This window comes from Myotis brandtii, unplaced genomic scaffold (genome assembly GCF_000412655.1).
Source record: "Myotis brandtii unplaced genomic scaffold, ASM41265v1 scaffold157, whole genome shotgun sequence".
In the NCBI taxonomy this organism is placed as follows: Eukaryota; Metazoa; Chordata; class Mammalia; order Chiroptera; family Vespertilionidae; genus Myotis; species Myotis brandtii.
This window is the reverse complement of record NW_005355708.1, coordinates 4,616,817-4,628,212: the sequence shown is the minus strand read 5'-3', so window position 1 is coordinate 4,628,212 and position 11,396 is coordinate 4,616,817. Positions and strand designations below refer to the sequence as shown.

The following is an 11,396-nucleotide window of genomic DNA, read 5'->3' as shown; positions in this document are numbered from 1 at the left end:
GACGAACTGTCCCCGGGCGAGCCCCTGACTTCCCCACCCTGGGCCCCCCTGGGCGCCCCCGAGCGGCCGGAGCATCTCCTGAACCGGGTTCTGCAGCGGCTGGCCGGAGGGGCCACCAGGGACAGCGCCGCCTCAGGTAAGGAAGGAGTCGGCTGGCTCATCCACCCCAGAGCAGGGGGTTGCCACCTGGTTCCTCGCCCTCGCCCTTGCAGCACGGGCTGGCGCTCTGCTGGAGCCCGGGTGTGGGGTTGAGTGGTCGGCCGAAGTGGGGCAGGGGCTCATCGGAGGAACAGAGTGGCAGGGCCACCTGGCTCCCGGTAGCAGCCTCACCCGCAGCTGGAGAAGAAGCTGAACCTCTGTCTTCCCTTAAGCCACCCTTCCTTTCCCCTGGACATTTTATCCACAGACTCTTGGGTCTCTGATGTTGATCACCTCCTCCTGGGGCCCAAAATTAGGGCCTGACACACTAAGATGGAAGCTGCCCAGAGCAGCCGTGCTCCCCTCCCCCCACCGAGGTGCCCAAGCCTGAAAGACCTTCCAGGAGTCCCCCGTTCGGTTTAGAAGCCCAGAGCAGAGGGCTGGCCCAACCAGTGGGGCAGTGCCAGACCGGCACAGGGCCTGAGCTGGGTTTGGGGCTCCGGCAAAGGGATGCATTGTCCTTAGCCGCTTGGGAGTGGAGGGAGGTGTTCCAGTTGGGGGCTGACTCAGAGATGTTGTTGGGGGAGAGATGACTGGGCAGACACCAGGGCCCTGTGGCAACCAGGGGGGTCTGGGCCTTTCCAACCCCCACCCTTCCCCTGGCAGGCCTCAGCACACCGCCTCTTTCAAAAAATAATAACCACACCCTGAGAGGCTTATTCCCTAAATGATGATGCTATTGCACCACTCCCCACCAGCACCCCTCCTAAGGGGACTTTGAGGAAACTGAAGCCCCAAATTGCTGGGTAGTCGCTAAAGTAAAAGACCTGTGGGTCTTTTGGCCTAGCTCTTGGCCTTTTGCTAAGCCCAGCAGGGTCTGGGGATTGGGGACCCTGGTTGAGCATTTCAAGATGGGGGTTCCCCACTGTGCTCTCAGAGCTCTGCAGGGAGCCCTAGCCTAGGTGTGTGGGAGAGGGCTCCAGTCCCCTCGATTTTTCTCAAGACCCGGGCCCTCTCTCCTTTGGCTCAGACTGTAGCTGCCCTGGGGAGCTGACACCTTTTGGATTTAATTAGAAAAATATCAAACACATACAGCTCTTCTAACCATAACTTCCCGCCTACGCTACACACCCTGTGTCTCTCTGACACATTCCCTGGGGAGGCTGTGCATTGGACCAGAGCCTGCCTTGGAGGAGACCGACGCCAAACTGTAGCCCCCACAGCAGCATCTCCCCCATTCTGCCCTGTGCTCTTCTTCCTTAGCTCTGATTTCGTTCATCAGTGGGATAAAGAGTATAGGACGGGCATCTCTAGTCCTAGTCCCTCCTCCCTGGAGCTGGGCATCGGAGTTGGGGGAGCACTCTCATTTTAAGAACATAGCAGGGTAGCTGGACAGAGAGGTAAAGGGAGAAACTGTTTTTCTGGTGCCTGGGTGCCACAGGCTCTGCCCAGTCTTTCCTGGGGAAGGACTCCTGAATTGACTGTCACCTGTATTATCTGGCCTGGCAGGCTCAATTCCCAGAGTAACTGGTTTGGGAAACAACCCCAAACCAGTCCCAGAATGAATGAGAATCAGTTTAACCTGCCGCTCTGATATTCTCCAATACACCCAACGTGCTTAAGCCATCTCGGTTCCCTCCCAGGGTGTGTGGGAGGAGAGGAGTTACAGACGGTACCCCAAACTAGCCAGTCTCTCAAAAGTCTAAGCAGCCCCATTGGACCCCTGGTTCTACCCAGGCAGTCTGCCTCGGGCATATTGAGAACAGATCAAAGATTCAGGAGTGTGGGTTCTTAGCCCAGCTCCAGGCAAGTCCCTCCCAGCCCCTGGCCTCAGTTTCTTCTCATTTGTGAAGTGAAAGAGTCGAAGTAGAGGATCCGGTGTTGGTACTCCTCCACCTTCCTGGCTAGAATTGGAGGCCAGGGATGGTGAGCCAAGGGCCCACAGAAGCCTTGGTTTTTGTCTTGAGGCAGTGCCTGGGGACCTGGCCCTAACCTGTCCGGGTAAGGACACCTGGCTCCCTCCCTGCGCCCAGCCTGTTTGTGTGTGCCAGGCTGCCCTGCCCCACCCCAGGGCTGGATGCAAGTCAGGGCGACCTTGTACCTGGCTGACTGGCTGAGCCAGGCCCAGATGGGGGTGTGAAGGGGAAAGAAGTGGTGGGAGGAGCCACTCCCCTCCACCCTTCCATCATTAACCCGACGATCTCTGAGCATCTAGAGGACACAGGGTTTTTCTCTTTAAAGGCTTTAGGATCAAAGAAATGGCAGTTGCTCCATCTCCCTTTTAATCGGGCTGGTTCTCACCTGCCTAGTTGGAACTCAAAGCTGTTAGGTAGGGAGTGGGGAGAGGAGGAGGGACACACACACACACACACACACACACACACACACCCTGCTGACCCTGACCTCTGTGTTTGGAAGTTGTCTCTGTCTAGAGACCTCTTTTCAGGGGGCTGATCTCAAGCTTGGTGTACTATCTGACCAGCTTCCCATACACACTGAAGAGAAGTGGGCGTGGCCATCCAAGGGTGCCCCCTCCTTCCCTCCAGCTGCCTTGGCGGCTGCCAACCCCACCCCTGCAGCGGCTGCCCAGAACCTTCACACACGTGTGTGTGTGTGTGTGTGTGTGTGTGTGTGTGCAGAGCATGATGGGGCAGGTGGCTGGGGCTCCAGTCTGGCTAAGGAGAACTCGCCCTTGGAGGCAAGAGAGTGGGGTGGGGAGTGTCCGGTTGGATCCTGGAAGTGCCCCTCTGACATCAGTGGTGCCGAATGATCTCTACAGATATCCTGCTGGATGACATCGTCCTCACCCATTCTCTCTTCCTCCCCACGGAGAAATTCCTGCAGGAGCTACACCAGTAATATCCTTTTGTGGAGCTTGCAAAAGGGGAGGTCAGGAGGGAGCCGCTCCCACCAGCCCACATGTGATGTCACGGCCTAAGCTCTCCCTTACAAAACACCCTTGGGTTTCAGCCCCAGTTTTTCTGTCCACCAGCTGTGTGACCTTGAGCAGGTCGCCTAACCTCCCAGGGCCTCCGTTTTCTCTTCTGTCAAATGAGGGTAAATAGCATCTGCTCTGCCTACCTACCGGGCTGCTGTGGAGATAGATCTGATCACAGATGTGGGAGCGCTTTGGAGATTGCAAAGCCCTGTACAAACCTAAGGTGTTATTATTCCATTAAGAGTGCCTCTCTCCTCGCTGAATTGTTGCTCTAAACATCTGGTTGCCCAGTGAGTTATTACAGGGTCCGATGTAAACATCGGGTCGTGGCTGTGCTTCTGTAGGGTCTACTAGAGACGAGCCACTGGCTGGGCTCTTCAGAGGGTCTCATGTAAGCATAGGGCCTCTCACTGAGTTATTTTAGGACCTAATTGCAAATGTCAGGCTGCTGAGTAGAATATCATAGGTTCTCTTAGAAACACCGGGCCTTACTTACAGGTGTGGTCAGGTTTGTGGTGAGCACCATGACCTTTATCAGCCTGCAGTGAGCTCCAGGCGTGGCCTGGTGGAGGTTGGGTTGGTCCAGACAGGGTATCCTCAAGTGAAATTCAGAGGTGGGAGCTGGATGTGGTCACGTGGGTGCCATTCTTATCTACTCTGGGCTAGGGCATGAGGGGGTCTTGGTTCCAGGGACCCCTGGATCTCCTTCTTCCCTGGCCCCAAACCTAGAGAATATTTGGGGTGGTTTAGCCTCTCATCTCCCTTCCCACTTTCCTCAGGTCTGCCTGCCCGGGGTTTTTCCTTAACGTGGGGGTCAGCTTTGTTTTGGCAGGAGGCAGGGAGGGCCCTGAGGGACTGGGCCAGAAGCAGGCCTGTCTAGCCATGCTCCTTCATTTCTTGGACACCTACCAGGGGCTGCTGCAGGAGGAGGAGGGGGCCGGCCGCATCATCAAGGTGGGCCTGGGAAGAAAAGGCGGGTGAGCAGGCAATTAGCTCTGGGAGGGGGCCCCTTTGAAGGAGCCATAGTTGTCAGGCGGGGTACTAGAAGGAGAAGGTGCCTGGGGGCCTCGCTTCTATGGTTCTCCTATGCTCGAAGGCATGGAGACCTTACAGAGCGATGCCCTCACTTCTCTCCTCTCCCCAGGATCTGTACCTGCTGATTATGAAGGATGAGTCCCTTTACCAGGACCTCCGAGAGGACACACTGAGGCTGCACCAGCTTGTGGAAACCGTGGAGCTAAAGTGAGGGGAATGGGTTGGGGAAGGGGACAGGAGAGAAATCCCCACGCTCCTCTCGTACAGGGGCTGCCTCTGGCCTTTTGGCTCCAGTGTGGTCTTATTTCAGTCCCTTTCTCTTACTGGAGAGCAGCACAAAGACTGTCTCCCAGTCACTGTTTTCCTCTCAACCGAGGATCTGTTCTTACTGACTTCACAGAGAGAGGAAGAGAGAAGGAGGGAGGAAGAGAGAGAGAGGGAAACATGAAACATCCATGTGAGAGAGAAACATCCATTGATTGCCTCCTGCATGCACCCCAACGGGGATGGAACCCAAAACCTGGACATGTGCCCTGACTGGGAATCGAACCTGCAACCTTTCGGTATATGGGATGACACTCCAACCAACTGAGTCACACTCAGCAGGGCTCCAGTCATATTTTTCCCCCCATTCCAATGGCATACTAGTGAATATTTAACAACCAGCACTTCAGGGGGGAAAAAACAAACCCACCCTGATTTTGTAGCTTTTGCTGATTTTCATAGTATAAATTCCCTCATCATGGCTGATTTCAAGCTACCAACATGACATCACTGACTGCGAAACTGGGAAGAGATGTGCAGTAGAGGTCTTTGTATAGTGTTTTCACCATACAAATACCATCGATGTAAATCACCGGAAGAGCATGGATAATAGTGAAATGTAGTAAGACAATTAGAATACTACTTTTTTTTTGGTAATAATTTGGCTGTAGGGTTAGAAACACATACACACACACACACACACACACCCACACTGCAATTAAAAAAAAATTTTTTTTGAGAGCGAAACATCGATTTGTTGTTCCACTTACTTATGCATTCATTGGTTGCTTCTCATATGTGTCCTGACTGGGGATCAAACCTGCAACCTTGGCGTATTGGGACAGTGCTCTAACCAAATGAGCCACCCGGCCAGGGTTCACACACTATTTTTAAAGTAGCTTTATTTTAAAGCCAGTGGGCAAAATTTAGCAATCTGCTTTCATGAGGCAATGTGAACTGGCTTTAGGATAACCACTGCATCCATCCATCCATCCGTCTGTCCATCTATCCATCCATACCTTCGGCCCTTTCCGTTTCTCTCCCCTCGATCCCCACCACCACAACCCTTATTTAGGCCTCATTATCTCTCACCTGGATTATTGCCACAGCCTCCAATCCAGGGCTTCGTTTTAATGGTCTGTTTTTTAAAATATATTTTTATTGATTTCAGAGCTTCAGGGAAGAGGGATAAAAAGATAAAAACATCAATGATGAGAGAGAATCATTGATTGGCTGCCTCCTGCATGCCCCACCGTGGGGATCAGTCTGTTTTTTAAAATATATTTTTATTGATTTCAGAGCTTCAGGGGAGAGGGATAAAAAGATAAAAACATCAATGATGAGAGAGAATCATTGATTGGCTGCTTCCTGCATGCCCCACCGTGGGGATCAAGCCCACAACCTGAGCATGTGCCCTGACCAGGAATCAAACAGTGACCTCCCGGTTCATAGGGTGGACGCTCAGCCACTGAGCTAATGCCGGCCGGGCTTCAGCTTATGGTCTTGTGTCTGTCTCTCCCTTCTTATAGTGACACCAGAGAGAGAGAGATCTTTCCAACTTGACATCATGTTCCCTTTCCAAAAACATCTTGGCTCTCTATTGCCTATAAGACAAGAAAAGTTGCAATATCCTAGCACAGAATTCAACACCCTTCCCTTTCTGTCTTCTGCTAATTCTTCTCATCTCAACTCCTACATAGCCCTATGGCCACCACACTCCCTACACATCTCATCCCCTAAACTTTTGTGCTTTCCCAACTTCCTGCTGTCATTTAGATGGTCTATTCCAGAAGGACCTCCTCCCACCCCCTTCTCTTCCTGTTGTCCTTCAAGGGCCAGGTCAAATGCCATCTTCTCAATGAAAGTTCCCCAGACCTTCCCTTTTAGGAATAGCTTTCTCCCTCCTTTAAACCAACGTAACTCTCCGTGCATATTTGTCATAGCACCTAGCACCTGCCTTGTGTTAGAAGTAGCTGTGTGCACATCTGTTTCCCTCCCAGAGTGTGAAGTTCTTGTTGGCAAAACTCAGCAAACAGCTGGTTACCTACACCTACCATGTGCCAAGCAATGTTCTAGGCCTGGACGATGGAAAACAAAACCAGTAAGAACGAATCCCAGCTCTCAAAAGCTCTCAAACTTGTAGAAGAGATAAGATACAAACATAAACAAATGTTAGCTCATTGTCTTATAGCAAAAAAAAAAAAAAAAAAAGCAGCATGAAAAAATGACCTTTCCTGGTGGGTGGGGTAGATCAGACAAGAATTCATGGAAGAGGTGGCATTTGATTTGGGTCACTTGGACAGTTGTCCCCTGCTGGCCATTGTCCTCACTTCTGACACCTCCCACCACTCTCTGAACCTGATGCCAGTGCATCCCTGACCCAGTTCTGATATCCCTGCTTGATGTTGCCTGCCTGGTACTCCATATGCCTGGCAGGGCTTCCTGATGCCCAGCTGTGTCCATGCCAGGATCCCAGAGGAGAGCCAGCCGCCCAACAAGCAGGTGAAGCCACTCTTCCGCCACTTCCGCCGGATAGACTCCTGTCTGCAGACCCGAGTGGCCTTCCGGGGCTCTGATGAGAGTGAGTGTGGGCATTAGGAGGGGCGGGGCTTCCCGAGTGGCTCAGGGGGCCCGATGGGGTCTTGGGTCTTGGTCACTCTCCATGGAGTCTCCCTTGTAGTAGAACCTGTACCTTTTACAGCACCTTTTTCAGAGGCCAACCAATTTAGGGTTAGGGGTGGAATGGAGTGGGGAACACCGGTGTCCTGGAGGGGACAATGCCAGTGCTGCCATTCTGCCCTCTGATGAAAGCCACCTTCCTGTCTCTGCCCAGTCTTCTGCCGCGTCTACATGCCTGACCACTCTTACGTGACCATACGCAGCCGCCTCTCCGCATCTGTGCAGGACATTCTGGGCTCTGTGACGGAGAAACTGCAGTACTCAGAGGAGCCTGCGGGGCGGGAGGATTCCCTCATCCTGGTAGCTGTGGCCTCTTCAGGAGGTGAGGGTCAGGAAGAACTCCGCTGGGACCCCCGGAGAGGAGAAACGCACAAGCCCCAGCCTGGGGCGGGTAAAAACTGACTTCTCGGTCCTCACTGCTCACTGTGGTGCTGGGACCAGCCGCGTGAGCATCTCCTGGGAGCTCATTAAAAATGCAGTATTTCAGACCCCAATTCCAGACCTGCTGAATCAGGATGTGCATTTTAACAAGATCCCCAGGCTATTAGTCTATGCACGTTTAAATTTGGGAAGCACTGGTCCAGGACACTTGGATGCTGATCTGGGCGCCTGCCTTACTCGTCTTGGGATCTCGTCCTTTAATCTCTTTGAGAACCTGAGGATGCTTTGTTTTTGAGGCTAAAGATGCAGGGTGCGCCTGCAATCCCTGTGGGCAGACAAAAAGCCTGCAAGGTAGTCATCGCCTTACTTCCCTCTAAGACAGGAAAAAATTCCAGCTTTTCCAGTGTCACAGGGACAATAGAATGAGAGAGGTGCTGTGATAGGACATTGGCAGCAAAAAAGAGGTTATAAATGCAAAACGCACAAGCCCCAGCCTGGGGCGGGTAAAAACTGACTTCTCGGTCCTCACTGCTCACTGTGGTGCTGGGACCAGCCGCGTGAGCATCTCCTGGGAGCTCATTAAAAATGCAGTATTTCAGACCCCAATTCCAGACCTGCTGAATCAGGATGTGCATTTTAACAAGATCCCCAGGCTATTAGTCTATGCACGTTTAAATTTGGGAAGCACTGGTCCAGGACACTTGGATGCTGATCTGGGTGCCTGCCTTACTCGTCTTGGGATCTCGTCCTTTAATCTCTTTGAGAACCTGAGGATGCTTTGTTTTTGAGGCTAAAGATGCAGGGTGCGCCTGCAATCCCTGTGGGCAGACAAAAAGCCTGCAAGGTAGTCATCGCTTTACTTCCCTCTAAGACAGGAAAAAATTCCGGCTTTTCCAGTGTCACGGGGATGAAAGAATGAGAGAGGCGCTGTGATAGGACATTGGCAGCAAAAAAGAGGTTATAAATGCAAAAGAAGTCATTCTTTGAAAAATGTCAGAAAAATATAGCCTCCACTGGTGATACTACAAGTCCCATTAGTCTAGAATGTGTCCATGCAGGCGAGGTAGTCATCGCTTTACTTCCCTCTAAGACAGGAAAAAATTCCGGCTTTTCCAGTGTCACGGGGATGAAAGAATGAGAGAGGCGCTGTGATAGGACATTGGCAGCAAAAAAGAGGTTATAAATGCAAAAGAAGTCATTCTTTGAAAAATGTCCGAAAAATAGAGCCTCCACTGGTGATACTACAAGTCCCATTAGTCGAATGTGTCCATGCAGGCAAGGAGTGGCTGGGTGGGATGGCGACAGTGGCCGGGATGTGTGAAGGTGCAGGTGGCCAGGCCTGAGGCAGAGCAGCTCGTTTTTCTGCAGAGAAAGTCCTTCTCCAGCCCACTGAAGACTGTGTCTTCACCACGCTGGGCATCAACAGCCACCTGTTTGCCTGCACCCGGGACAGCTACGAGGCGCTGGTAAGAAGGCCTTCACAAGGCCTGGGCTGGGAGCGATGGCTGGGAGGGGGTGAAGCAGAAACTCACAAGCCCAGCGGGGAGCCCAGCCCTGTCCCCCTGCCTGCCACCAGGTGCCCCTCCCCGAGGAAATCCAGGTCTCCCCAGGAGACACCGAGATCCACCGGGTGGAGCCTGAGGATGTTGCCAACCACCTTACGGCCTTCCACTGGGAGCTGTTCCGCTGTGTGCACGAGGTGCGACTGAGGCTGGTGCTGGGCGAGGGGCCAGGAGGGAGGAATGTGCCACATGTGGGGGCCTGGAGCGAGACAGTTTCTGCGCCAAAAAGCCTGGTCAGACCCCGACTTGCAGCATGTCCTTGGGGCAATGCGCCACCAGGACCTCGCTAAGCTTTTGTCCCCCTCATCAGAGGAAACAGCAAAGAGACAGACCCCTAGCAGGTGGCTCAGGGCCCAAGCTGCTTACCCAGAAGCTGAACCGGGGTTTATTAGTACTTTTTGAGTATTTACTATTAAAGAAATAAAACAAGGCAGCGATAATAATGTCTGTTACGTGGATTAAGTGCCTGGCACCTAGTAAGTGCTCAATAGATGGTAGAGTATTATTTATGTTGGCTGTTTCCCCCCATCTCTGTTGCATCCTGTCCTGTCCCCGACTTTTCTATTTTCTACCCCTCCCGCCCCAACCCTCCTGCCTTTCCTTCCTCACCGTCTGGCACTGCCATCTTCCCACCCACACGCCCCGCGCCCTGGCCGCCCCTCTGCCACCACCGTGGGTGCAGCTGGAGTTCGTGGACTACGTGTTCCACGGGGAGCGCGGCCGGCGGGAGACGGCCAACCTGGAGCTGCTCCTGCAGCGCTGCAGCGAGGTCACCCACTGGGTGGCCACGGAGGTGCTCTGCGAGGTGCAGATGAGTAACGGAGGCAGCCCAGGCCAGGCGCACACGGGGCTGTCCGATGGCAGCCAGCATGGCAGAGGCCTCCGTTTCCCCAGAATAATTCATGTCTCTGGGCTGCTTCCAGCCAAGGGGGACTCCACTTCCCCACCCGCCGGCTGCCCGGCCCCTGCAAGACACGCAGGCCCTCTCCCCGCTCACACCTGGGGATCCCATGAACCTCAAGGAGCTCCACTCTGACACTCCTTCTTCCTTCAAACTCTCCGCAGAAGCTGCCAGGGAAATTCAAGAACTTGTTCCGCAAATTCGAGAACCTGACAGTGAGTGGGTTTGGCTCTTTTATCTGCCCTCGGACTTGTACCCCAGAGATTCTCTGTTCCCATAAACCTTCTCCCTCAAGCTCCCCTTTCAAGGCTTTTAGTGCCTAGGATCCCCCTTCTCTTCCCACCATGCTGGGGGATTGCTCCCCTATTTTCCCTGGAAAAGACTTCCCTAGCACACCCCTACCTGATTGGAGACCTTCCCCAGCACCCCCCAGCGACACACCCCCTTCACACCCCTCTCTGCTAGGGCAAGGGGATGAGGGAGGAAATGGGGGGTGTCTTTGGGGTACCCTGGGCCTATCTGTCCCTTTATCCCTCTTCTGCGGAATGCCAGGACCCCTGCAGGAACCACAAAAGCTACCGAGACGTGATCTCCAAGATGAAACCTCCTGTGATCCCTTTTGTGCCTCTGATCCTCAAAGGTGAGAGTTGTTCCCAAATGAGGCTCCTCTGTCCCCCTGCTTCATGCCCCAGTTCTGCCTCTCAGTCCCCTCCCAGCTGAGTGCCCAGAGGAGAGGAGCCCCCCAAGATTGAGTGGCTTCCAGGGAAGGGGCAGGGCCCTTTGAACCTCCTCTTCCTCATTTGTTTCTCTCTCCATCCCCTAGACCTGACTTTCCTGCACGAGGGGAGTAAGACCCTGGTGGATGGTTTGGTGAATATCGAGAAACTGGTAGGTGGCACTGCCAACCCCGGTCCCTCCCCCTCTCCTGGCACCCCCCTAGAGACAGCAGCCTTTCTCCATGGGGCCCAGCTTGCCTGACAGACTCCGACTGTCTTCCTGGTGGCATCGCTGTGGCAACCCGCCCACGGGTGGGGTGGCAGAGCTGACAGGCAGGCAGCTCAGGGGGAGGGGCAACTCTACCTCCCCCTCATCTGGCACCCGGTGACACCTACTTCTCTGGTGCTTCGAGACCCTCCAGAATTGGGGACCGGAGGGAGCAAAACCCACAGAGTTGGAGATCAGAGGAAGGGGAGCGTGAGGGGGGGAGCGTCTGTCTGTGACCGTCTCAGGGCTCATTCCTTGTCATCCCCCAGCATTCAGTGGCTGAAAAAGTGAGGACGGTCCGCAAATACCGGAGCCGGCCCCTTTGTGAGTATCCAGGGTCCTGAGAGCCTTACAGGGAGAGTGTTTACTGAGAGGGAGGGTTCTGGGGAGAAATGTTTATTTCCTTAAATTCGTCAGTTCTCCATGCTCTCCTGGGCCTCCCCAGGGGCCCTCCTGCTCAACACCCGTCCCAGCCTGCACCCTTGTCCTCTGGCCAGTGTGTGTGTGTGTGTGT

At 53.8% G+C, this 11,396-nt stretch overlaps 1 protein-coding gene across 1 annotated transcript in view; it reads left to right on the top strand.

Annotated features, from left to right (window-relative positions):
- The window catches only part of RAPGEFL1 (Rap guanine nucleotide exchange factor (GEF)-like 1), a gene marked incomplete at its 5' end in the record, with an annotated part of 13,484 nt that continues 2,088 nt past the window's right edge, over positions 1-11,396 (top strand). The window contains 13 exons of the mRNA XM_014536216.1: positions 1-136; positions 2,918-2,996; positions 3,895-4,030; positions 4,221-4,318; positions 6,844-6,956; positions 7,209-7,376; positions 8,804-8,901; positions 9,012-9,134; positions 9,680-9,812; positions 10,013-10,113; positions 10,451-10,538; positions 10,722-10,786; positions 11,152-11,206. Of these exons, the coding sequence (XP_014391702.1) occupies positions 1-136; positions 2,918-2,996; positions 3,895-4,030; positions 4,221-4,318; positions 6,844-6,956; positions 7,209-7,376; positions 8,804-8,901; positions 9,012-9,134; positions 9,680-9,812; positions 10,013-10,113; positions 10,451-10,538; positions 10,722-10,786; positions 11,152-11,206 (1,393 nt within the window). The remainder of the gene's footprint in view (positions 137-2,917; positions 2,997-3,894; positions 4,031-4,220; positions 4,319-6,843; positions 6,957-7,208; positions 7,377-8,803; positions 8,902-9,011; positions 9,135-9,679; positions 9,813-10,012; positions 10,114-10,450; positions 10,539-10,721; positions 10,787-11,151; positions 11,207-11,396) is intronic.